Consider the following 25,064-nt stretch of genomic DNA (forward strand, 5'->3'; position numbering starts at 1 on the left):
GGGAAGGCCAGGACTGGCACAGTGGCCGGGCACAGCGGGCATGTGCCACCTCTGCCACCCGGACCCCCCCGGACCCCGCCCAGGTAAGGCCCCCCGGAGGAGATCCCACCCCTTCCATCCCCTCCATCCCCGAATCCATGCCAACCCCAGGGAGATGGGCAGCCTTGCCCACCCCTGCCAACCCTGGGGGATTTGCAGAGGAAATCAACAGAAACATTACATTTTTGCGGGGAGGGGGGCCTGATGAGGAAGCCTTTCCTGCTTTATTGAAAGCCGGGGGCTTTTAAGGGGATGTAGGAGGATTTGCACATTGGGGTGAAAGAGGTTTTATTTATTTTTTCCCACCCCACCCCGAATGGTGAGAAATTGGTGGTTCGGTCAAAACATTCCAGTAGTGGCAGAGAATAACCACCCACCCCACACCGCCCAAATCTCTGGAGGTGTGGGCATTTGCTGGAGGAGGCTCTGGTCTTTTAGACTGTGAGACCACTGTTGGGTAGGGACTGTCTCTATATGTTGCCAATTTGTACTTCCCAAGCGCTTAGTACAGTGCTCTGCACATAGTAAGCGCGCAATAAATACGATTGATTGATTGATTGATTGGTCCCTTTTCACCTGGGCAAGGGGCAGAAACCGGAGGGCCTGAGAGGCTTGTTTTAAAGGGTGGTAAAGATCAAAGGGTCAATTCATTGAAGGGGCTCCCAACTCTGGCCACCTTCCCCCAGCGCTCAGAAGGGTGCTTTGCACATAGTAGGCGCTTAATAAATGCCATCATCATTATTATTATTATCCCCCTCTTCCTCAGCTTCTAGATCTGTTCTTCCCCAGCTGGAGACGAGCAATGTCACCCCAATTCCCCGGTTAATAAAACCCCGTTGCCTGCATCTAACGACTGTTTTTGCCCGGCCCCATTTTGCTCTTTTGTTTGACTTCTTCCCTTCGCATTCCCTGTGTGGTGGTCTGTTGGAAAAAAATGCAGCCGTGCCTTTGGAAGTTGAGGGTCCAGGCCCCTTTTTCGGTAGCAAAACTGGTGCAGCTGCGGCCTCGCCGAAAGAAACCCCCTGTGGAGGTGGGGGGCTGGTCGCAGAGACCCTCACAAACCCTGGCCACAGCCTGGGTGACCAAGCGGAGGGCGACGGAGGCGGCCTTCAGCCGGTGACTTTTGACTGAACGATTCTTGAGTATGGCACCAGAAGCAGCGAGTGGCCAGGCCCTCCACACTGGATTTGAATCTGGTCCCCAGGTCCCAAAGGCCTCAAACTTGGAGCTGGACACAGAGGTAAATCTGGTCCCCAGGTCCCAAAGGCCTCAAACCTGGAGCTGGACACTGGTGGACACAGAGTTAAATCTGGTTCCCAGGTCCCAAAAGCCTCAAACCTGGAGCTGGACTCAGTGGTAAATCTTGTCCCCAGCTCCCAAAGGCCTCAAACTTGGAGCTGGACACTGATGGACACAGAGTTAAATATGGTCCCCAGATCCCAAAGGCCTCAAACCTGAAGCTGGACATGGAGGTAAATCTGGTCCCCAGATCCCAAAGGCCTCAAACCTGAAGCTGGACACAGAGGTAAATCTGGTTCCCAGGTCCCAAAGGCCTCAAACTTGGAGCTGGACACTGATGGACACAGAGTTAAATCTGGTCCCCAGCTCCCAAAGGCCTCAAACCTGGAGCTGGACACAGAGGTAAATCCGGTCCCCAAGTCCCAAAGGCCTCAAACTTGGAGCTGGACACTGATGGGCACAGAGTTAAATCTGGTCCCCAGGTCCCAAAGGCCTCAAACTTGGAGCTGGACACAGATGGACACGGAATGGTTGATGCAGGCTAGTGCATTAGGCAGGCTAATAGCCAGCCAGCCCCAGCTATTGCCAGAAGGCTACTGGAGGCCTGTGAGAGGTGTGGAGAAGAGATGGGGACAAAAGGAAGCTCCTTAGGAAATTGAGGGGAAAATTAATAGGAACTGGACATCCCCTGGCCTGTGGATGAACTAAAATCTCGGCATCACTTTGTTGCTAAAAAAGGGGGCCTGAAACCTCAGGAGCAGTGTGGTGTAGTGGATAGAGCACAGACTTAGGACTCAGAAGGACCTGAGTTCTAATTCCAGCTCTGCCAATTGTCTGCAGTGTGACTTTGGGTCAGTCACTTCATTTCATTCAGTTGCATTTATTGAGCACTAACTGTGTGCAAAGCACTGCACTTGGCGCTTGGGAGAGTACAATAGGACAATAAATAGACACATCCCCTGCCCACAACGAGCTTCTCTGTGCCTCAGTTACCTTACCTGTAAAATGGGGATTGAGACGTGGAACAGGGACTAGGTCCAACCCGATTAGCCAGTATCCACCCCAGCGTGTAGTGCAGTGCCTGGCACACAGTAAGTGCCTAAAAAATGCCACCGTTATTATTATTCGTCTGCACCAGTCCTCTGAGCCTGGAATGAAGTTTTGTAAGTCATTCCCCCACCCCCCAGCCCACTCCACTTCTGCTCCCAGCTTTCCTGTTGCCTGTCTCTCCCCTGGCTATTTGATCAGTTCTTTGCCACCCCTGATAAGATCACATTGTTTGGAGTTGCCCTCGGCGGTGGAGACTGTGGGCGGCTCAGACTTTACCCCGATAAAAATCACACTCCCGGATGAGAAGGGCCAGATCCGAGCATCCCTGGATCTGAGCCTCTGAACCTTCCTGGTGCGGAGAAAAACCTGCTCATCAGATCCCCGGGCGGGGGGATAAAAAGAGGGGGACAGGGTGGTGCTTTCTGTCGGGGTTTGATAAGATCAGATCGGGTTTGTGAGTGGGGAGGGGGGACGCCCTGATGTCAGTTTGGCCTCTTATTTGTTCTTCACTTCGGGTGTCTCTCTGGAGACAGAGTCCTGGAGGCTGCAGGCAAAGTAGGTTCAGGGAAACAGGGTGCAGGAGCTGATCGAAAGTCAGGGGGCTGCGGTGGGATAGGATAATCCTTCCTCCCTCCTCTTCAGGGCTGCACTTCTAGAGAGCTTTATTAGCAGGTGAGTTTTTTTTTTCTTTCTTTTTAAGGGAATTAGTTAACCGCTTAATAGGTGCCAGGCACCTTACTAATTACACACTGGTACAAGTTAATCAGGTTGGGCATCATCCCTGCCCCATATGGGGCTTGAGGTCTTCATCCCCATTTTATAGATGAGGTCACTGAGGCGCAGTGAAGTGACTTGTCCAAGGTTACACAGCAGACAAGTGAAGGCCTATGTTTTAGCCACCAGGCCCCCTGCTTTGCGCACAGTGTAAGTGCTCAATAAATACATTTGAATGAATGAATGCTTCTCTGCCCATTTTGACTCATAACCTTTTCTCCTTTCCCACATTCCCTTATTCCCCTCACCCTCCCTTCACCGCTTGGCATTTCCCTCTGCCCTCCCTTGGAGGGATTCTTCTTTCCATGACTCTTGTGGACACTGTTTATCCAAAGAGGAGATTGTGAATCAGACCCAAACCTGACAGTAAGAGGTCCAGGTGGCCATCGCCCCCACCACACACTTTTTGTTGTTTTTGGAGGATTGGCCCAGGATCAATCAATCAATCAATCATATTTATTGAGCACTTACTGGGTGCAGAGCACTGTACTAAGTGCTTAATGGAGTGAAGGCTGATGGGTATGAGCAAGTGCTCAATAAATACTCTTGATTGATTGTTTGAGTGATTGGGTGCTTCTCCCTGATCTCCCTCTGAAATGACTTTTCCAGCGCCAGTAAGGATGGCTTGAAGACCTCATCCCTGTCTCACTCTGTACAGATTGCCCTTCTGTGCCTCAGTTTCTCACAGTGAATAGGATCTACCATTGGCAAGTCTAATACCTCAATGGTTTTCAAGTTTTGGTGCCCAGGCCTCAACATTCAAGCCTGGAAATCCCCAGGGCTCAGTAAGGAATTTAAAAACGGTTGGGAGTCTGGGGAGAAAAGTAAAAGTGATCAGTGGACCCTCATAAAGCTGGGAAACTGTGTTTACCTCGTGCCTTTTTCCCAAGGAGCTGAAAGGAGTATACAGGTGTTATCCGATTCATCCTCACACCATCCCAGTGAGGGTTTTGCAGATGGCGAAACCACAATGTAGAGAGGGAAAGTGACTTGCCTGAATTCCCGCAGCAAATCAATCAGTAGTATGTCAATCAATCAATCATATTTATCAAACACTATGTGCAGAGCACTGTACTGAGCTTGGGCTTGGGCGAGTACAATAACTGTGAGCTCGTTGTGAGCAAGGAATGTGTCTACCAACTCTATTTTGTACTCTCCCAAGCACTTAGTACAGTGCTCTGAACACAGTAAGCACTCAATAAGTAGGATTGATTACAACAGAGTAGGTAGACATGTTCTCTTCTGACAACGAGCTCACTGTCTAGAGGGAAAAACCCTTCCCCCTCATCCAGAGCTCCTGGATTGCTTTTTTTGAGGTGCTTTCTGCACCCTGGCTAAGCAGTGCAGCTCAGTGGAAAGAGCCTGAGCTTGTGAGTCAGAGGTCATGGGTTCTAATCCCGGCTTCACCTCTTGTCAGCTGTGTGACTTTGGGCAAGTCACTTAACTTCTCTGTGCCCATTACCTCATCTGTCAAATAGGGATTAAAACTGTGAGCCCCACGTGGGACAACCTGATCACCTTGCATCCCCCCAGTGCTTAGAACAGTGCTTTGCACATAGTAAGTGCTTAACAAATACCAGTATCATCATCATCACCTCTAGACTTAGGCAGGGTTTTCCTCAGTGTCCCCAGGTTCTCTTTCCACCCCTTCATCGGGAAGGATTCCCTTACTGCAGAACCTCTGGTCTGCTCTTCTAAATTTCACACATGGCTGGTGGTTGCTGATTGGAGGTTGTCGTGGGTCTGCTTGGGTTTTCCCCTGAGGGTTTGTTCTTTTTTCTGGCCCTTATTTTTGCAGCCTCCTTCCCCCTTCATCCCCTGTTGAATCTGAGCCTATCCCTTTCTGATCGTTTGTTTTTGTTTTCTTTTCGGTTCTTCTGTTCAGTTAGCACTGCTGAGTGCCATCCTGTCACTTCTTTCCTCCTCCTTCATTTCCTCTCCTTTCTCTCTCTCTCTCTCTCTTTTTTAATGGTATTTGTGCCAGGCACTGTACTAAGCGCTGGGGCAGATACAAGATTGGACACAGTCCATGTCCCACGTGGGGCTTACGTTCTATTTTATAGATGAGGTAATTGAGGCACAGAGAAGTGAAGTGAGTTGCCCAAGGTCACACAGCAGACAAGGGCAGATCTGGGATTAGAACCCAGGTCCTTCTGACTCCGAGGCCCGTGCTGTATCCACTAAACTATGCTGCTTTTCCTCTAATAATAAGAAGAATAGTAGTGGTTTTTAAGGGCTTAAGCCAAGCACTGTACTAAGGTAGATCGAGATTATGAAGTTGGACACAGCCCCTGTCCCAAAGGGGACAGTGGGGAGGGAGAACAGGCATTTCATCCCCATTTCATAGATGAGTAACAGGAGGCACGGAGAACTCGACTTCCCCGGGGTCACACAGCAGACAAATGGTTGAACCGGGAATTAGAACTCAAGTCCTCTGACACGCAGGCCCTTTCCACTAGGCTATGCTGCTTCCCTCCAACTCTCCCCCACGTATTCTTCTTCCTGCCTCACTTTTTCTTTCCTTTCTGTTTCGGGGTCTTCATTTGTGTGACTGGTGTCTAATGTGGTTGGTTAGCGTTATTGACTGATCAATCATGTTTATTGAGCGCGTACTGTGTGCAGAGTACTAAGCACTTGGGAGAGTCCAATATGGCACAGGCCCTGCTTACAGTGAACTTATAGTCTAGACGGGGAGGACTGATCCCAAACGAACTAGCCGGAATTGAGGTTAGGAATTGTTGGCTGGTTTGTTATTTTGAGGTGGTTCCAAAGCTATATATTCATTCCTTCAGTCCTATTTATCGAGAACGTACTGTGTGCAGAGCACTGTAATAATAATAATGATGATGGTATTTGTTAAGCACTTACTATGTGCTAAGCGCTTGGGAAAGTACAATGCAACGATGAACAGTGACATTCCCTGCCCACAAGGAGCTTAAACCCTCTAGACTGTAAGCTCATTGTGTCTGTTTATTGTTATATTGTACTCTCCCAAGCTTAGCACAGTATTCTACACACACAGTAGGCGCTCAATAAATAAGATTGAATGAATGAATACCTTTATTTCTTAGGAAGATGGGAAATAGGGTTAATCCCTAGACCTGAGCTGCTGACACCTTGTTTGTTGGTTTTCAAGGAAGATTACTGATGCATCTGTTAGGGTAAGGCGGGCATTGGGCTTGTGGAAGGAATGACATGACCTCGCTTTGCAAACATACTTCAGAGGAGCTGCAGATAAGAATCTGGATGGTCCAACCTTGGAAAGCCTCTTTAAAAAAATAACTGGAACTTTTCCTAGTTGGAGTGGAGCCCCTTGGCTGGGTCCAGACAGTGGAGAAGTGTCTCTGGAGCCCAACAGTAGATGCACAATGCATTAGTCAATCAATTGTATTTATTGAGTACTTACCGGGTGCAGTGCACTGTATTAAGTGCTTGGGAGAGTACAATACAGCAATAAAAACAGACCTAGAGACGGGGACCATGGCAGCCATAACGCATGGTTGACACCGATTTTTCTTTCTTTCAGTGGTGGTACTAATGCTAAGCCCTGAATTAGATGCTTGGGTAGATGCGTATTAGCAGGTCAGACGCAGTCTCTGTCCCATGTAGGGCTCACAGACTAAGGGGGAGGGAGGGCAGACAGGTTCTGAAATATTCAACCACAACACAACCTCTCCCAGGGATAAGTTTGTGTTTTACAGGGTGGCCTAGTGGAAAGAGCCTGGCCCTGGGAATCAGAGGACCTGGGTTCTAATTCCAGTTTCACCACTTGCCTGCTGTGTGACCTTAGGCAAGTGACTACTTCTGTATGCCTCAGATGTAAAATAATAATAATGGCATTTATTAAGCGCTTACTATGTGCAAAGCACTGTTCTAAGCGCTGGGGAGGTTGCAAGGAGATCAGGTTGTCCCACAGGGGGCTCACAGTCTTAATCCCCATTTTACAGATGAGGGAACTGAGGCACAGAGAAGTTAAGTGACTTGCCCAAAGTCACACAGCTGACAATTGGCAGAGCGGGGTTTCAAACCCATGAGCCCTGACTCCAAAGCCTGTGCTCTTTCCACTGAGCCACGCTGCTTCTCCGGGGATGGGGATGCAGTTCCTGTTCTCCCTCCTACTTAGATCGGGAACTGTGTCCAACCTGATAATTTTGTATCTGCCCCAGCGTTTAAAACAGTGCTTGATCCATAAGTGCTTAACAGATATTATAATTATAATCATTTTTCTTATGGTGTTTCAATTCAGTTGTATTTATTGAGTGCTTAGTATGTGCAAAGCACTGTACTAAGTGCTTGGAAAGTACAGTACAGCAATAAAGAGAGACAATCCCAACCTACAGCCAACTTACAGTCTAGAGGGGGTAGACAGACATCAAAATGAGTAAATAGGCAAGTGCTTACTAAGTGCCATGCGCTGTACTAAGCACTGAGGTTGATGATAGTAATAATAATAGTGGCATTTGTTAAGTGCTTACTATGTACTAAGCACAGGGATAGATAAGATAATCAGGTCCCACATGGGGCTCACAGTCCAAGTAGGAAGGAGAACAGGTACCATGTTTTTGTAGATGAGGGAACTGAGATACAGAGAAGTTAAATGACTTGCTCAAGGTCACACAATAGGTAAGCGTCAGAGCTGGGATTCAAACCAGGTCCTTCTGATTCCCAGACCTTTGCTCTATCCACTAAGGCACGGGGCTTCTTGTGGTTTAGTAGATTATTAGCTTCAGGCCTTGGGCCCTCCTGGCAGCTGGGAGTCTCCAGGCAAGGACCCATTTTGCCATTTTGTCAGATGTTCTTGCCCTTGTTTCTGCCTCAGTCAGAATCTGGGAGGCTAGGAGCATACAGGCGAGTAATTCTAACAAGTAACGTCTTCACTGTTTTCACTGGAGCTGCCTGGGATATCAGTATATATGTGGTCCTCATCCAAAGCCCAGGCCGGTTGGGGAGGACTGAAAGATGATGGGAGTGGCGTGGAGGGGCTGAGGCTTTGAACAGTTGGTTGAGCTGGGAGTGGGAAATTGCCTCTTTGCCTCTCCCCACCAAACCTTCACCTATCAACCCCAAAGAGGAAAGCAGAAGGGACATTCCTAGAGAGAAGGGACAGAGACAAAGATACTGAAGAGATGAGGTGAAGGAGGTGGGGGTGAAGCATTGAAGGATAGAGGCTGCTGCCTCTTGCTGATTCCAGCCCCATTGTTTAACTGTGCCCAACAAGCTGCCCCATCTGTTCCTCGTTAGGGACTGACAGACCAGGAGGGCTCCCAGAGATTAATTAGTACCAAGCTGCTACCGCAGCCTGGCCCTTGGGGCTCTCCTCCTGGCCGCCGGGAACTCCTGGCTGGCTCCAGTGAAACTAGCCCGGGGAGTGAGTGCCACTCTGGTGTAGTTGAGCAGTCCCGGGAATCAGGGCTGCCGTGGCGCCTTGCTGATGCCTGGGCTGGCGGCGAGAGTGCCCCTGGGGCAGGCGGGCACTGGTCCCGGCAGCAGGAATTCCCCTGGGGGTGTTTCCCTTTGAGAAGTCTGGCCAGTCCTACCCCTGTACCAAGAAGAACCCGGACTATGAGTGCCGTTGTGTTCCGGCTGTGCCCAGGCCGTGCCAGTGCTGCCTGGAGCCAGGACCTGGAATCCTGCTTCCAGCCCCAGAAAGCTCTGGATGGTTGCCCGCTTGATTTCAGTTCTAATCAGTAGTATTGATTGGGTACTTCCCGTGAGCAGAGCATAATGGTAAGTGCTTAAAGGAGTGCTACTGGGTGAGGGGCACGGTCCCTGCCCTCCAGGAATTTCTAGTCGTACAGGGTAGGCTGAAAGACGCAAGATAGCCGCAAAAGGTTATACATGTGGGGAGCAAAAGTATGGAAGAAAATGTACTGTCAATACATGTAAATAAATTTAAATCGACATTATGCCGAAGACTCCGAAATATAAGGGTGGAGAGACTAGGCCATTCCCCAGTGAGGTTGCTGGGAGTTGATCTCTCACTGGCAAACAGAGAGGTGAGGGATGCTGGAGTCTCTTGGAGACAAAGGATATGAGTTGTTTTTTTTTTTAAATGGTATTTGTTAAACATTTATTACGCGCCAGGTGTTGCACTAAGCATTGGGGTAGATACCAGATTGGACACAGTCTATGTCCCATGGGGGGCTCGCAGTCTTAATCCATATTATACAGATGAGGTAACTGAGGCCCAGTGAAGTGACTTGCCCAAGTTGTGGAGTCTGGATTAGAACCCAGACCTTCCTGACCCCCAGGCCTTTGTTCTATCCACTAGGTCACGCTGCTTTGCTAGTTGCATTTTACCTCCGAGTCACCTGGAATTCTTTCATATGTCCTTGTTCTCCTTTAAGACAGTGCCCAAGACCCAAGACCTGCACTAAAGACCACAACTTTTACCCATTTCCTCCTATTGCTGCTCACCGTGGGGAAGCCAGCGTCCTTGTCATTACTGCTTTTTTCCTCAGTGAATCTCCCACCTCCGAGCCCCAGAGTCCCGGCTAGATACAGTGGGAAACTCACTGGCGTGTAGTGGAGCCACCGAGAGACCCGGGGGAGGCGAGGACTCTCAGTCCAGCGTGGCGCCCTGCTAGCGTGGTGCCCTAGATTTGCTGCAGGAGCAATGAGCCAAAGGTGGTGAAACCCATAACTGGCTCCGGAGGAAGATCTCGAGGGTGGGGGCCAGCTTAATGTGGACTATTGCTGATGCTGACCATTTCTGCAGAGCCAGAGTGGAGTACTCAGTGGTCAGCGCACCCCTGGTACCAGCCTCCTCCCCCCAGCCCAGCCCCTTTCCACAGGTCCCCAGCCTGGCAGACAAAGCCGCTCCACAGAGGAAGGGGTTAAGCAGCAGCTGAGGAAACTGGGCTGTTCCATTTCTTCTGGCAGTGGACTCTACCTCGGTTTTCCTGAATGGTTTAATCGTGGGGTGGGGGCCTGCGGGGAGAGATGAGCGTGGGGGGCTGGGAAGAAGGAGGGAAGGGGCAGAGAGAAAGAGCAAGATGTCACTACCTCTAATCTCTCTGTCATTTTTATTTCCCAGCCAGCACAGGGGAGGGCTCCACGAGAAGGGACAGCTAGAACAATGCTGCTGCTGCTGCTGAGGTGTGTGAGGTGAGAAGGACCCTCCAGCCGAGACCCCCGGGAACAGGTGACTGGAGCAACCCGGAGGAAGGCGGCGGGAAGAGGAGCCAGCCCGAGGAGCAGATCCCGGCCGGCTCAGCTGGACGGACAGAGTCCAGCCCGGGGGGAAGGAAGCTGGCGGGGAGGGGGGCGGCGGCGGCGAAGCCATGGCGACCAATTTTAATGACATCGTCAAGCAAGGCTACGTGAAGATGAAGAGCAGGAAACTCGGGGTGAGTGAGACGGAGGCGCGGCGAATGACGCGCTCGCTATGGGCAGTCGCTGCTGCTCGAGGACCCGAAGCCGGGGGGATCTGGGAATTTGGAAACCGGGGCTTTGTAGGCCGGCTGCTGAGCGGTGTCTGGCTGGAAGACCCCAGGGACCTAGGAAGGGATTGATGTGATAACCGCCCCCAGAATCCTCCCAGTGCTGCCTTCCCCCTGGAAGCCCCAGTGAAGGGTTGGGGTGTGTGGGTGTATGTGTGTCTGTGCATGGGAGTGTGTGTATTTGTCTGTGTATGTGTCTGCATAGAAGTGTGTGTCTGTGCATGGGAGAGTGTGTGTGTCTATGTATGTGTCTGCATAGAAGTGTGTATGTGTGTGTGCGTGCATGGGAGAGTGTACATGTATGTGCATGGAAGAGAGTATGTGTGTGTGCAGGTGTGTGTATGTCTGTGCCTGGGAGAGTGTGTGTGGGTGTGTGTATGTGTCTGCTATAAAGTTGTCTACAAGGCGTTTGCCCTGGAAATCCAGGACCGAGACTGTGTTGTGAAGCAGGCATCCCTCTGGGATGGAATTTGGCAGAAACCAGTCTGGCCCCAGAGACCCCTTTTTCTTTTACGCACATTATCTCCCCTCCCAATCAGATTGCTTGTGGGCTGGGATTTTTCAGGGTTTTTTTCTGGGTTTTTTTTTAAGTTAAGTAGGTGAGGAGGGAGGGTGATGAAGGCAGTAAGGCAAGCTGGTCAGAGAGGTGTCCAGGTACAGAGGCAATTCTTTGCTTTGGTTGATTTCAGTGGAAATAAATAGGAATTTAGCTGAGTGACCATTGTACTCCCCTGCCCCAGGAGTTGGTCAGCCCCCTCTCCTTTGTCCCCACGCGCCCTGTCCTATCCAGAAGCAAACGGCCAAGTCTCCGGACCCCAGCTGGGACTTCCTGAGCCGTGGTGAGTCAAGGAGCGGAGCCCTTGGGATTCTCCAAGTGGGTTGACGTTCTTTTGTTTCCTGGTTTGTCCCTCCCCACCCCAGGCCGCTCTCGACTCCACCCAGTCCCCCCAGCGTTGCTGGCCCAGGCTCACCCCACCCTCCGGGGAAGCTCCAGTGGGACTCAGACCCCCGCTCCTCCCCTTAGCCATTTCCCCCAGTGGAGCCCTGGAGCCACGGCGGAGGAAATGGCTTGGCCGAGGCCAGTTTGGCTGTGGGGAGGAGAAGATTGGCTGGAATGGCGGGAAGGGTGGAGGGCAGCCAGGGTGAGCCCCTAGAAAAACAAAAATCCTCTCATCTTGGGCCAGGCCAGGCACTCTAAGTCCCCCAGCGCCCTGGGACGGGCCTGAAACCAGTCTCCAGGGAGAGAGGGGCCTTTCCAAACTCCCAGCCCCCTGCTACTTCCTGGGAATGGTGCGCTGGATTGGATCGAATGACCCATCCTGGGGTGGGGGCAATGAGGGGAAGGGGCTAGCCACCCCGAGCCATGAAGCCCTCACTTGCCAGAGGGGATCTTCAGTGACCCGAGGAAAATTCCTGGATCTGTACGACTACACCGTCTGCGTCCCTGAGCTGGCTCTGTCCCAGTGCGACTGTTGTTAGCCCACCTAGCCACAAAGTAGCCCCCGACCCCCTCACTCCCTATGTGGGAAGGGGAGTACTCAATGACTTCCAGTTCTTCTCTAAGACGTGAGCCCTCATAATCAATCGTGGCGTATTTATTGAGCATTTACTGTATGCCGAGCACTGTACTAAGCAGTTGGGTGAGTGCAATATAACAGAATTAGCAGACATGTTCTCTACCCATAATGAGCTTACAGTCCGGAGGGAGAGAGAAACCTTAATACAACTAAATAAGTAATTTGTAATGTATAATTTAAAGATAGATGTATAAGTATTTCAGGGTTGGATGTGGGGTGAATATCAAATGCTCAAAGGCCACAGATCAAAGTGCATCTTTTCCCCCTCATGGAAAAGATGTGGCCTTAATAATTGCTTTGAAGGTGGAGAGAGTTGAGGTCTGGTCGTATATGGAGGGGGAGAGAGTTCTCAGCGAGGGAGATAATGTGGGAAAGGGGTTGGTGGCGAGATAGATGAGATTCTCTAGACTGAAAGCTTGTTGTGGGCAGAAAATGTGCCTGTTTGTTTTATTTTACTCTCCCAAGTGCTTAGTACAGTGCTTTTCACACAGTAAGTACTCAATAAATATGCTTGAATAAATAAATGAATCAGGGCCAACTTGGCGCTAGAGAAGCAGAGTGTGTGGGCTTGGCTGAAGTAGGAGATTAGTGAGGGAGCATGGGGTGAGCTGATTGACTGCTTTAAAGCTAATGGTAAGAAGTTTGAAGCTGAAGCCTCTTGAGGCTGGGAACAAAGAGACAGGCAGAGGTCAGCGCAGAGGCTGAGGAACTACACGGAGTTGAGAAGCCGTCGACCGCTTCTGTATCCCCTTTCCTGCCAAGGAGAGTCTTCCCTGAGCCCAGTCTTTGAACCTTCCCTCAGCATCCCAGGTAGCTTGGGAGCAGAAGCAACAACGCAGACCCTGAGCTGTATTTGGGATGGGGGAGCAGAGGGGAGAACAGGGAAAGGAGGGAGAGGCCCTGGCCAAGCTACGAGAGGCAGGATCAAGGTTCGGATGGTCCAGAGGCCGGAGGGAAGGGTGGTGGCAGAGCTGAGCTGTTGGTCTGCAGCTCCTCATCGTGCTCTCCAAAGTCCTCGATTTCCCTCTAGGTGAGGGCAGCCCTGGGCTGCAGAGGCCCAAAGAAGGGTGGGCGGGCCTTAGGGCTCCTCAGCCAGCCAAGGCAACGCTCTTGTCGCTTCAAGTGCAGGATCGGGCTGTGGTGCAGAGGGGAGAATTGGGGTTTTGGCCTCATTCCTGGGTCAGGGGCTCCCGGGAGACTTAGGTGTGATCTTGTGACCCGCTTGAGTGGGGCGGGTGGCTGAATGGTAAGTGGTCAGAGAGCCCAGGCTCGGAGGGGGCTGCTTACTAGCAATGATTGGCAAGTGGCTGCCTTGGCTTCAGACTTACCTGTCCATTATCCTCACCTAATATGGGAATGGACCAAGACCCAAATGACAGAAAGCACCAAGAGTGTTGGACTCAACGTGGCTGACCCCTGTTCTTGGTTTTGATTTCCAGCCTCAGAGGGAAGGGAGTGTGGTGCAGTGAGCATTCATTCATTCAATCGTATTTATTGAGCACTTACTGTGTGCAGAGCACTGTACTAAGCGCTTGGGAAGTACAAGTTGGCAACATATAGAGACGGTCCCTACCCAACAACAGGCTCACAGTCTAGAAGTCTAGAGCAGAGAAGGGAGGCCATCTCTGAAGGTCACTCTACTGCCCTGGGGGTGGGGGCAGGGTGAGGGGCTTCCCTTCTCCATCATCCAGAGCAGGGATAAAGACCACACTCCTCTCTAGACTGTAAGCTCATTGTGGGCAGGGAATGTGCCTACCAACTCTGTTTTATTGGACATCCCAAGTGCTTAGTGCAGGGCTCTGCCCACAGTAAACACTCAATAAGTACCATTTATTGATTGACCTTCAGACTCCTGGAGGCTAAAGAACTCCTCCATGTGCAGTGAGAATCGGAGATTGAGGGGCATCGTCTGGGCTTTGTGGAGCAGAGCTCCAATCAGTCAATCAATCAATGGTATTTATTGAGCACTAAATATGTGCAGAGTTTGTATTTAGTATCTGGGACAATACAGTACAACAGAGTTGGTTGAAATGTTCCCTTCCCACAAGGAGCTTATAGTCTAGGGGGGAGTCAGACATTCAATCAATTGCATTTATTCAATCAATCATGATTTGAGCGTTTACTGTGTACTAGGCGCTTGGGAGAGTACAATGTAACAAGAGTTGGTAGGCATTGTTCCCTGCCCACAATGAGCTTACATTAAAATAAATTACAGGTGGGGGAAGCGGCAGAGTTAAAGGATAAGATCATGAGTGCTGAAGGGTTGTGGTGGGAATCAAAGTGCTTAGAGGGTACAGGTCTAAATGTATGGGGGACACAGAAGGGAGGGTGTATAGGGTGGCGAGATTAGAGTTTAGTCAGGGAAGGCTTCTCAGAGGAGGTGTGATTTTAGTAGGGCTTTGAAGATGGGGAGAATGATGGTCTGCGAATTCCAAGCTCCAGAGTCTCCCAGACATGGGCAAGGCATAGCTCTAAGTGTCCTTTCTTAGCAGGCACTGAGAGGACACTGGGGAGAGAGCGTGGTGACCCTCTTTCTTCTTGCTCTTTCTTCTGTCTTCGAATGGCTCTTCCCTTCTGACTTATGTGAGAAGCAGCTGGAGGTTTTGAAGTCCAGGGCCTCCATGGGGATGGCCCTTCGGGGATAAGGTTCTGTGATTCTTAATACAATGGCTAGAGCAGTGGGATGGGAGGATGGAGACCTGGATATATTTCCAGCTGTGTCCCAGTCTCCCAGTCTGACATCTTAGTGGAAAGACCACAGGCCTGCGAGTCAGAGGATCTGCATTCTAATTCCAGCTCTTCCACTTATCTGCCCTGTGACCACGGGCAAGTCACTTAACTTCTCTGGGCCTCAGTTACCTCATCTGTAAAATGGAGTTTAGCCTCTGAACCCCCTGTGGGACTCGATTGTGTCCAACCTGATTATCTTGTATCTACCCAAGTGCTTAGTACGGGGCCCGGCACGGAGTAAGCACTTAATACCATGGTGTAACAATCCCAGTGCTTAAGTCAGTGCTCAAATCCTCTTCACGGTCTGTGCTTCCCTTTCCCCACTTCTGCCGCGGGAGAGGAATCCCGGAAGAGGAATCCCTGCACGCCTTTCTCCCTTAGGCAGAGTCTGCTGACTTTCAGTGTGAAAATTGTCTAGTCATAAAGAACCCAGACGCAAGAGCCTGGCATTGTTAGGGTGAGGAGCTGTTGAAGAGTTGGTCTCTGCCTTAGAGGTTTACGCATCTGGTAGAACCACAGCTGATCTTATATCCTGATGCAGGACTGGATTATAGTATTTTTTTTAATTATACTTGTTGAGCACTTACTATGTGCCGAACACTCTTCTAAGCACTGGGGTAGATACAAGTAAATCAGGTTGAACACAATCCCTGTCCCACGTGAGACTCACAGTCTAAGTAGGAAGGGAGTAGGATCGAATCCCCATTTTGCAAATGAGGTAACTCAGGCATGGGGAATTGAAGTGACTTGCTCAAGTTCACACAGCAGACACATAGCAGAGCCAGGATTGGAAACCAGATCCTCTGGCTCCCAGGCCTGTGCTCTTTCTATTAGTACTGGTATTTATTAAGTGCTCACTTTGTGCAGAGCAATGTATGATTGAATGAATGAATGAATGTACTAAGTGCTGGGGGAGAATACACAGGTGCGAATTAGTTATGGTCCCTGTCCTCGGGGGGCTTATAATTTAAAAAAATATAAGTATACTCCCATCCCTCCCTGCTTCACCGCTCCTGGGGTTCCTCCCCTCCCCACTTCACCTCTCCTGGGGTTGATAATAATCACAATAGTGTTATTAAGCTCTTACTATGTGCCAGGCACAATACTGAACGCTGGGGTATATATAAGATAATCGTGTTGGACACAATCCCTGTTCCACATGGGGGCTCACAGTCTTAATCCCTGTTTTACAGTTGAGGAAACTGAGGCAGAGAGAACTGAAGCTACTTTCCCACAGTCACACAGCAAAGTGGCAGAGTGGGATTAGAACCCAGATCCTCCTGACTGCACTCTTATCTACTAGGCCACGCTGCTTCCTCCTCCTCCCCACTTCACCTCTCGTGGGGCTTCTCCGATGTTGTCAGGCCGGGCTGCTGCCCCTCCATTTTAATGCTGGTGTCTTTGGGCCTCGGGCTGATCACGGTCTTGCCCCCTCACAGTGGTCATCTCTCAGAGCGATGGACAGAGGCGGCTTTCTCTTGTTTTAAAGGGGATTCTGAGAGATGGAGGGGGATTTTGGGAGAAAGGGTCAGCCCCACCTTTAAGTTGAGGTCACTCAAGTCCCTGGTTTTCTCCTGGCTCTGTCCCCAGGATTTAAACGATGTGGAACCCTGTTCCCTGTGTTTGAGGGGGCTGTTGCGGTCCGACCCTCCCACCCGCCGGAACCTGATGGCTGGTGAAGGTTTTTCCACTAAAGTCAGGCAGGAATCGGATAGGGGGCCAGCGGGGTGGTTGTGGCCTGACCTCCTGGGCCTCATCTCCCCGACAGATCTATCGGCGGTGCTGGCTGGTGTTCAGGAAGTCCTCCAGCAAAGGGCCCCAAAGGCTGGAGAAGTACCCGGATGAGAAGTCGGTGTGTCTCCGGGGATGCCCAAAGGTGAGCGTTGCCCTTGGAGAGCGGGCTGGGCCCGCGACCCCTCATTCATCCACTCATTCAATCGTTTTTATTGAGCGCTGTGTGCAGAACACTGTACTATCAATCAATCAATCAATCGTATTTATTATGTGCAGAGCACTGTACTAAGAGCTTGGGAAGTGCAAATTGGCAACATATAGAGACAGTCCCTGCCCAACAGTGGGCTCACAGTCTGAAAGGGGGAGACAGAGAACAAAACCAAACATACTAACAAAATAAAATAAATAGAAATAGAATAGATATGTACAAGTAAAATAAATAGAGTAATAAATATGTACAAATATATATACATATATACAGGTGCTGTGGGGAAGGGAAGGAGGTAAGATGGTGGGGATGGAGAGGGGGACGAGGGGGAGAGGAAGGAAGGGGCTCAGTCTGGGAAGGCCTCTTGGAGGAGGTGAGCTCTCAGCAGGGCCTTGAAGGGAGGAAGAGAGTACTAAGCGCTTGGGAAGTACAAGCTGGGCCTGGGCTGCTCCCAGCTGGTCTGTCCTACCTCCCTCCTCCCTGGCAGAGCCTCATCCCCTCCTCACCCCATCGGGGAAGGAGCCTAGGGGCTGAGCAGGCTGGACTGCAGCAAAGCACGTTTCCTTGATAATAATAGTAATAATATTAATGGAACTTGTTGAGTGATTACTATGTGCTAAGCATTGTTCTAAGCCCTGGGGTAGTAATAATATTAATAGAACTTAAGTGATTACTATGTGCTAAGCATTGTTCTAAGCCCTGGGGTCGATACAAGTCAATCAGATTGGACACATGGGGCTCCCAGTATTAATCCCCGATTTACAGATGAGGTAACTGAATCAATCAATCAATCAATCGTATTTATTGAGCGCTTACTGTGTGCAGGGCACTGTACTAAGTGCTTGGGAAGTACAAGTCGGCAACATGCTTGCCCAAGGCAGCAGACATGTGGCGGAGCCAGGATTAGAGCCCAGGTCCTTCGGACTCCCAAGCCGGTGCGCTATCCACTAATAATAATGATAATAATAATGATTCATTCATTCAATCGTATTTACTGAGTGCTTACTGTGTGCAGAGCACTGTACTAAGGGCTTGGGAAGTACAAGTTGGCAACATAAGCGCTTACTATGTGCAAAGCACTTTTCTAAGCACTGCGGAGGTTACAAGGAAATCACGTTTCCCACGGGGGGCTCACGGTCTTCATCCCCATTTTACAGATTAGGGAACTGAGGCACAGAGAAGTGAAGTGACTTGCCCAAAGTCACACAGCTGACAATTGGCAGAGCCACTGAGCCATACAGCTCCTCCCTGTTCAATTGGCGAGGCTCCGGTCCCTCTCCTTAGATGGGTAGGGATGGCCAGAGGCCAAATTTTCCCCGACGTCCATAATAGGTGACAGAGATCAGCAATGTCAAGTGTGTCACGAGGCTCCCCAAGGAGACCAAGCGGCAGGCCGTGGCCATCATCTTCAGCGACGACTCGGCCCGCACGTTCACCTGCGACTCAGGTAGGTGCCCGGGATTGGGCATTCCCTGGGGTCTCCTGACGGAGTTGAGTGGGAGGGAGCGAGAAGGGGAGAGCTTTGGGCTGGCGGCCATGGGATCAATCGATCAATCAATCAGTCGTATTTATTGAGCGCTTCCTGTGTGCAGAGCACTGTACTAAGCGCTTGGGAAGTACAAGTTGGCAACATATAGAGACAGTCCCTACCCAACAGTGGGCTCACAGTCTTAAAGGGGGAGACAGAGAACAAAACCAAACATACTAACAAAATAAAATAAATAGAAATGTACAAGTAAAATAAATAAATAAATAGAGTAATAAATATGTACAAACATATATACATATATACAGGTGCCTAGCCTGGTTCTGTGGGCGGAGAGAGAGTAAGGCCCAGAACCGGGCTGAGGGCGGCTAACAGCGTCAGGGTTTAGAAAAGTCCCGGGGACCGTGTTGCTTTCGGGGGGCGGTGATGGGAGAAGAACTGGGGAAATGGAATGGGGGCGGTTTTCCTGGGCCCAGCTGAAAAAGGGATGTAAAAGGAGATTCTACCTGATGCAGGGAGGAATTGTGTAACCCTTGGAGGTCTTTGAGGAATGGGAGGATGGCCGAACGACATTTTAGAATAGCGATCCAGGCAGCAGAGTGAAGTACGGACCGGAGAGGTGAGAGACTGGAGGCAGGGAGGTCCGCGGGGAGGTTGGTGCAGTAAGGCAAGCTGGGATTTGACCCTTTGAGCACAGACCCCCCGAGGGGAGTGTCAGAGGCTGGGGGCAAAGGTCATACGGTCCACGACCTGGATGTCTCTGGTAAGGAGCCCACAGACTCTCCCACCCACAGTCTGAGGTAGAGGAAGAGAATTCTTGGCCTCAGGGATCAACCTGCAGCACCCGAGGCAAAGGAGACTTCCCTTAAAGCCAAGTGAGAGAATCCATCTGGGCGTCACAGAGGGGAACTGTGCTTCCCTCCACCCTCAACCCCTACCCTGAGTCGTTTGGTCTTTGCTCTCCGCAGGGCCTAGGCTAGGCGTGAAAGGGGCTTGGGAACAAATGATGGGGCTTCTGTTTTTCAGAGCTGGAGGCAGAGGAGTGGTACAAGACACTTTCAGTGGAGTGCTTGGGAGCCCGGCTCAATGACATCAGCCTGGGGGAGCCTGACTTGTTGGCCCCGGGGGTACAGTGTGAGCAGACGGGTAAGTGGCGTGGCCTAGCAGAGAGTAGCCTGGGCCTTGGCGCCGGGGGACCTGGGTTCTAATCCCGACTCCTCCACTTGGCTGCTGTGTGACCTTGAGCAAGTCACTTCACTTGTGCACCTCAGGTTCCTGATTTATAAAACGGGCAAAAGATACCTGTTCTCTTTTGCCCTTAATGTGAACCCGATGCATAGGGAAGCAGCACGGCATAGTGGATAGAGCACAGGCCTGAGAGTCAGAAGGTCACGGGTTCTAATTCTGGCTCTGCCACTTGTCTGGGTGAATCACTTAACTTCTCTGTGCCTCGGTTCCCTCATCTGGAAAATGGGGATTAAGACCGTGAGCCCCATGGGGGATGGGGACTGTGTCCAACCCAGTGCGTAGTACAGTGGCTGGCACGTAGGCGCTTAACAAATACCGCTGTGGGACAGGGATGTGACTGACCCGATTGGCTCGTATCTACCCCAGTGCTTTGCACTTAGCAAGCGCTTAACAAATACCACTGGGACGACAATAATGAGGATAGTTGGGGAAGCCAAGGCTCGAAGAGCGGGCAGTGTTGTGAGGCCAGGAGCGAGTGGGGCAGTTTTCCCAGGAAGCTCCAGCAGGCCCGTCCCCTTCTCCCTGCAGAACGTTTCAATGTCTTCCTGTTGCCCTGCCCCAACCTGGACGTGTACGGCGAGTGCAAAATGCAGATCACCCACGAGAACATCTACCTCTGGGACATGCACAACCCCCGCGTCAAGCTCATCTCGTGGCCCCTCTGCTCTTTGCGTCGCTACGGTCGGGACGCCACCCGCTTCACCTTTGAGGCTGGCCGGTAGGATCCTGCACACCCTCCCCATCCCCTCAGTCCGCGGCTTCCTCCATGCTCCCTCCCCAGAACCCTCTTCAGCCCCAGCCCAAGTCCGGCTTTAGGCCGGGAGATTTTTGGCCCCAGGGAGGGGGGACGGTAAGTCACAGATCAATCAGTCAATCAATCGTATTTATTGAGCGCTTACTGTGTGCAGAGCACTGTACTAAGCACTTGGGAAGTCCAAGTTGGCAACATATAGAGACAGTCCCTACCCAACAGTGGGCTCACAGTCTAAAAGGGGGAGACAGAGAACAAAACCAAACATACTAACAAAATAAAATAAATAGAATAGATATGTAGTATAGATGTCCTTGTGGAGATTCAGAGTCTCTACACACCTGGTAGCCCAGGTAACCCAGATGCTTGGCAGCCCAGATATCCAGACTTGGGGGGCAGAGGACCTCCTGCAAGTCTTGAAGGGCTCACCTGATATCTATTCTATTTATTTTATTTTGTTAGTATGTTTGGTTTTGTTCTCTGCCTCCCCCTTTTAGACTGTGAGCCCACTGTTGGGCAGGGACTGTCTCTATATATTGCCAATTTGTACTTCCCAAGCGCTTAGTACAGTGCTCTGCACACAGTAAGTGCTCAATAAATACGATTGATGATGATGATGATGAGGACCCGTAAGCCGGCGAGAACCGGCTCCGTTCACACACCTGTGCTATGCCCATTTGCCGCATGGGAAGGTAGTCAGAGTGGCGTGCGAGTGTATACGTCTGTACACGCACGAGCGCGTGCAGGCCCCCTAATCTAGAAAGAGCACGGGCTTTGGAGTCAGAGGTTGTGGGTTCAAATCCCGGCTCCTCCACTCAATCAATCAATTAATCGTATTTATTGAGCGCTTACTGTGTGCAGAGCACTGTACTAAGCGCTTGGGAAGTACAAGTTGGCAACATATAGAGACAGTCCCTACCCAACAGTGGGCTCACAGTCTAAAAGGGGGAGACAGAGAACTAAACCAAACATACTAACAAAATAAAATGAATAGATATGTACAAGTAAAATAAATAGAGTAATAAATATGTACAAACATATATACATATATACAGGTGCTGTGGGAAAGGGAAGGAGGTAAGATGGGGGGGATGGAGAGGGGGACGAGAGGGAGAGGAAGAAAGGGGCTCAGTGTGGGAAGGCCTCCTGGAGGAGGTGAGCTCTCAGTAGGGCCTTGAAGGGATGAAGAGAGCTAGCTTGGCGGATGGGCAGAGGGAGAGCATTCCAGGCCCGGGGGATGACGTGGGCCGGGGGTCGATGGCGGGACAGGCGAGAACGAGGTACGGTGAGGGGATTAGCAGCGGAGGAGCGGAGGGTGCGGGCTGGGCTGGAGAAGGAGAGAAGGGAGGTGAGGTAGGAGGGGGCGAGGTGATGGACAGCCTTGAAGCCCAGGGTGAGGAGTTTCTGCCTGATGCGCAGATTGATTGGTAGCCACTGGAGATGTTTGAGGACAGCTGACACTCGTCAGCTGTGTGACTTTGGGCAAGTCACTTCACTTCCCTGGGCCTCAGTTCCCTCATCTGTAAAATGGGGATTAAGACCGTGAGCCCCACATGGGACCACCCGATCACCTTGTATCCCCCCCGCAGTGCGTAGAACAGTGCTTCGCACATAGTAAGTGCTTAATTAATGCCATTATTATTATCGTTATTATCCGTGGCCATGTTGCGGCTCAGCAGGATGTGTGACGCGGGCGAGGGGCTGTACACGTTCCAGACCCAGGAGGGGGAGCAGATCTACCAGCGGGTGCATAGCGCTACCTTGGCCATCGCCGAACAGCACAAGCGGGTCCTGCTGGAGATGGAGAAGAACGTGCGGGTGAGAACCGCGGGCGGGCAGGCGTGGTGGGGGCCGGGGCCGTGGCGAAGGGGCGTGAGGATCAGCATCATCATCATCATCAATCGTATTTATTGAGCGCTTCCTATGTGTAGAGCACTGTACTAAGCGCTTGGGAAGTACAAATCGGCAACATATAGAGACAGTCCCTACCCAACAGTGGGCTCACAGTCTAAAAGGGGGAGACAGAGAACAAAACCAAACATACTAACAAAATAAAATAAATAGAATAGATATGTACAAGTAAAAGAAATAAATGCAGGGGACCGGCCATCCACAGCTCCCTAGAATGAGGGTGGCTTCAGGGGGCCCCCCCCCACCCCCTGAACCCCAGCCTGAAACGGGGCTTCCCCACTCGTTGTGGACGGTGAACGTGTCTGTTTACTGTTGCGCTCTCCCAAGCGCTTAGTATAGAAGCACTATACTTCTATACTTGGGAGAAGCAGTGTAGCTCAGTGGAAGGAGCCCGGGCTTTGGAGTCCGAGGTCACGGGTTCAAATCCCGGCTCCGCCAATTGTCAGCTGTGTGACTTTGGGCAAGTCACTTCACTTCTCTGGGCCTCGGTGACCTCATCTGGAAAATGGGGATTCATTCATTCATTCATTCAATCGTATTTATTGAGCGCTTACTGAGTGCAGAGCAGTGGACTAAGCGCTTGGGAAGTACAAGTGGGCAACATATAGACGGTCCCTACCCAACAGCGGGCTCACAGTCTAGAAGGGGGAGGCAGACAACAAAACAAAACATATTAACAAAATAAAATAAATAGAATAAATATGTACAAATAAAATAAATGGAGTAATAAATATGTACAAACATATATCCATATATACAGGTGCTGTGGGGAGGGGAAGGAGGTAAGGCGGGGGGGAGGGGGAGAGGAAGGAGGGGGCTCAGTCTGGGAGCCAATTGTATTTATAAATACAATAAATCAATTGTATTTATTGAGTACTTACTGATGGCGGCGGTTGTTCCTCATCTGTAAAATGGGGATTAAGACCGTGAGCTCCCCATGGGACAACCTGATCACTTTGTAACCTCCCCAGCGCCTAGAACAGTGCTTTGCACATAATAAGCGCTTAATAAATGCCATCATTATTATTATTGTAGTGCTCTGCGCACAGGAAGTGCGTAACGCTGCTTGAGAAGCAGCGTGGCTCAGTGGAATGAGCCCGGGCTTTGGAGTCAGAGGTCGTGAGTTCAAATCCCGGCCCCGCCAATTGTCAGCTGTGTGACTTTGGGCAAGTCACTTAACTTCTCTGTGCGTCAGTTAACTCATCTGTAAAATGGGAGTTAAGACTGTGAGCCCCCCGTGGGACAACCTGATCACCTTGTAACCTCCCCAGCGCTTAGAACAGTGCTTTGCACATAGCACTTAATAAATGCCATTATTAATAATAATAAATACGAATGAATGAATGAATGGCGCCCAACTTCCCTAACTGTGGCTGGGGAAGAGGAGCCTCGAATGGGGATCCCGGCGGTGACAGGCTGGATCTGTCCCCCCCCCCCCCCCGAATCCGGTCTCTCCTCAGCTGCTGAGCAAGGGCACCGAGCACTACTCGTATCCCTGTACTCCCACTGCCATGCTGCCCCGCAGTGCCTATTGGCATCACATCACTGGCTCGCAGAACGTCGCCGAAGCCTCCAGCTACCCCGGTGAGTGTCCGCCTCATCCCAGTTTCCTCCTCCGGGCCCCGTCGGCCTCCCTTCCCACCGGAGTCCAGGGATTCTGGGCCTTCCCTTGACCCGGGTGTCATGGATGAGGCTTTTCGAGGGTGGGCACGGGGGTCCCCTTCTATTGTTTACTCTCCGCCACCTGAAAGTAGTGCGTACAGTAATTAGTGCTCCGTCGGTAGGTAGTCACGGTGGTGGCGACGAGAAGGAGCGAAAGCCGGGAGCTCTGACAGAAAACAGAAAGCTGTTTTAAGTCCTCTTTGGGCTTCATGGTCTCCCCTTGAATCTACCCCCTGGGGCACAAGCCCTGTGGCGCCCACAGAGCCAGCCTAGCTCCATCTGCCCTTGTGCCCGCAGGCGAGGTGTACGGGGCGGCCCAGGCGAGCTCGGAGAGCGACCTGCTGAACAGATTCATCCTGCTGAAGCCAAAGCCCAGCAAGGGCGAGCTCAAGGACGCCAAGTCTGCTTCCCAGTGACTGCTCCCCCCAACCGAAGATGGCCCCTCGCGGGGTGCGGGGGGGGAGGGACCGACCACGCTCAAGAACAGACCCCTCTACCTCAGCTCCCCTGCCCGGAGTGGCAGTCGGCCTGGGTCCCCCAACCCTGCAGCTGGAGAGCCCGGGTCCAGGGAGCAGGTGGCCCTCTGTCCCGTCCCCAAGGGCCAGGTCCAGCCCAAGGCGGGTCCCACCGTCGGCTCTGCTGGGGCCCCAGAGCTGCCACGGGACTGTATACTGTTACTGATTTTAAAAAATATATATATATATATACATACATATATATATATTGCCTATTGCATATTCTATGTAGTGGACTTTTTTCCCCCCATGAATGCAATTTTTGTATGTGTTGGCAACCAGGAACTAAGGACGTTGGTGATTCCTGAGTGCTGCGGCCCCTACGGGGGCAGGCCTCAATGGGACAACTCCCCCACGACTGGAAGGATTGGATGGGGCGGGAAGTTGGAGGCCTAGCGCAGGACCAAGAGGTGGCGGGGAGCCTGCTTCTCCCCGGGGCTCCCCTTTACTTCCCGCTCTGGGCCGGGAGCTGGCCAGGGAGATGGCCTCAGCCTCCCGCCAGCCTGGTTTGCACTTGATTATTTAAGAAGGGGAAAAAAAAAAACGAAGTGAAACTTGGTTGATGTCTCAGGAGAAACTGGTTTTCTTTCCAATCTGCAATTTCTGCACAAGTCCCTCCCCGAGTCTGGGCAGGGTCCCAGCTGGCTTGGAAATGTACATAATCTCCTTCCTGATATAAGGCTGAGGGGTTGCGGGGG

At 51.2% G+C, this 25,064-nt stretch overlaps 1 protein-coding gene across 2 annotated transcripts; it reads left to right on the plus strand.

The window, feature by feature from the left end:
* On the plus strand, positions 1–24,526 carry DOK4 (docking protein 4). 2 transcript variants are annotated; one of them, XM_038754349.1, is made up of 9 exons: positions 1–83; positions 10,139–10,451; positions 16,620–16,727; positions 18,126–18,240; positions 19,306–19,425; positions 20,056–20,245; positions 21,955–22,096; positions 23,650–23,773; positions 24,149–24,526. In XM_038754349.1, exons 2-9 carry the CDS (start codon positions 10,386–10,388, stop codon positions 24,265–24,267), a joined length of 984 nt encoding a protein of 327 aa, XP_038610277.1. In that variant the 5' UTR covers positions 1–83; positions 10,139–10,385; the 3' UTR covers positions 24,268–24,526. The 2 variants fall into 2 exon arrangements, with proteins under 2 accessions (XP_038610277.1, XP_038610278.1); XM_038754350.1 differs by having other exon boundaries at positions 21,958–22,096.
* Positions 24,527–25,064: the final 538 nt, after the last annotated feature.

This window comes from Tachyglossus aculeatus, chromosome 11 (assembly GCF_015852505.1).
Source record: "Tachyglossus aculeatus isolate mTacAcu1 chromosome 11, mTacAcu1.pri, whole genome shotgun sequence".
Taxonomy (NCBI): Eukaryota; Metazoa; Chordata; class Mammalia; order Monotremata; family Tachyglossidae; genus Tachyglossus; species Tachyglossus aculeatus.

Coding starts and splice junctions, on each gene's coding strand:
- DOK4 (XM_038754349.1), top strand. CDS start 10,386: ATGGCGACCAATTTTAATGACATCGTCAAGCAAGGCTACGTGAAGATG. Junction 10,452..16,619: donor TGAAGAGCAGGAAACTCGGG/GTGAGTGAGACG, acceptor TCTCCCCGACAG/ATCTATCGGCGGTGCTGGCT. Junction 20,246..21,954: donor TTCACCTTTGAGGCTGGCCG/GTAGGATCCTGC, acceptor GTTGCGGCTCAG/CAGGATGTGTGACGCGGGCG.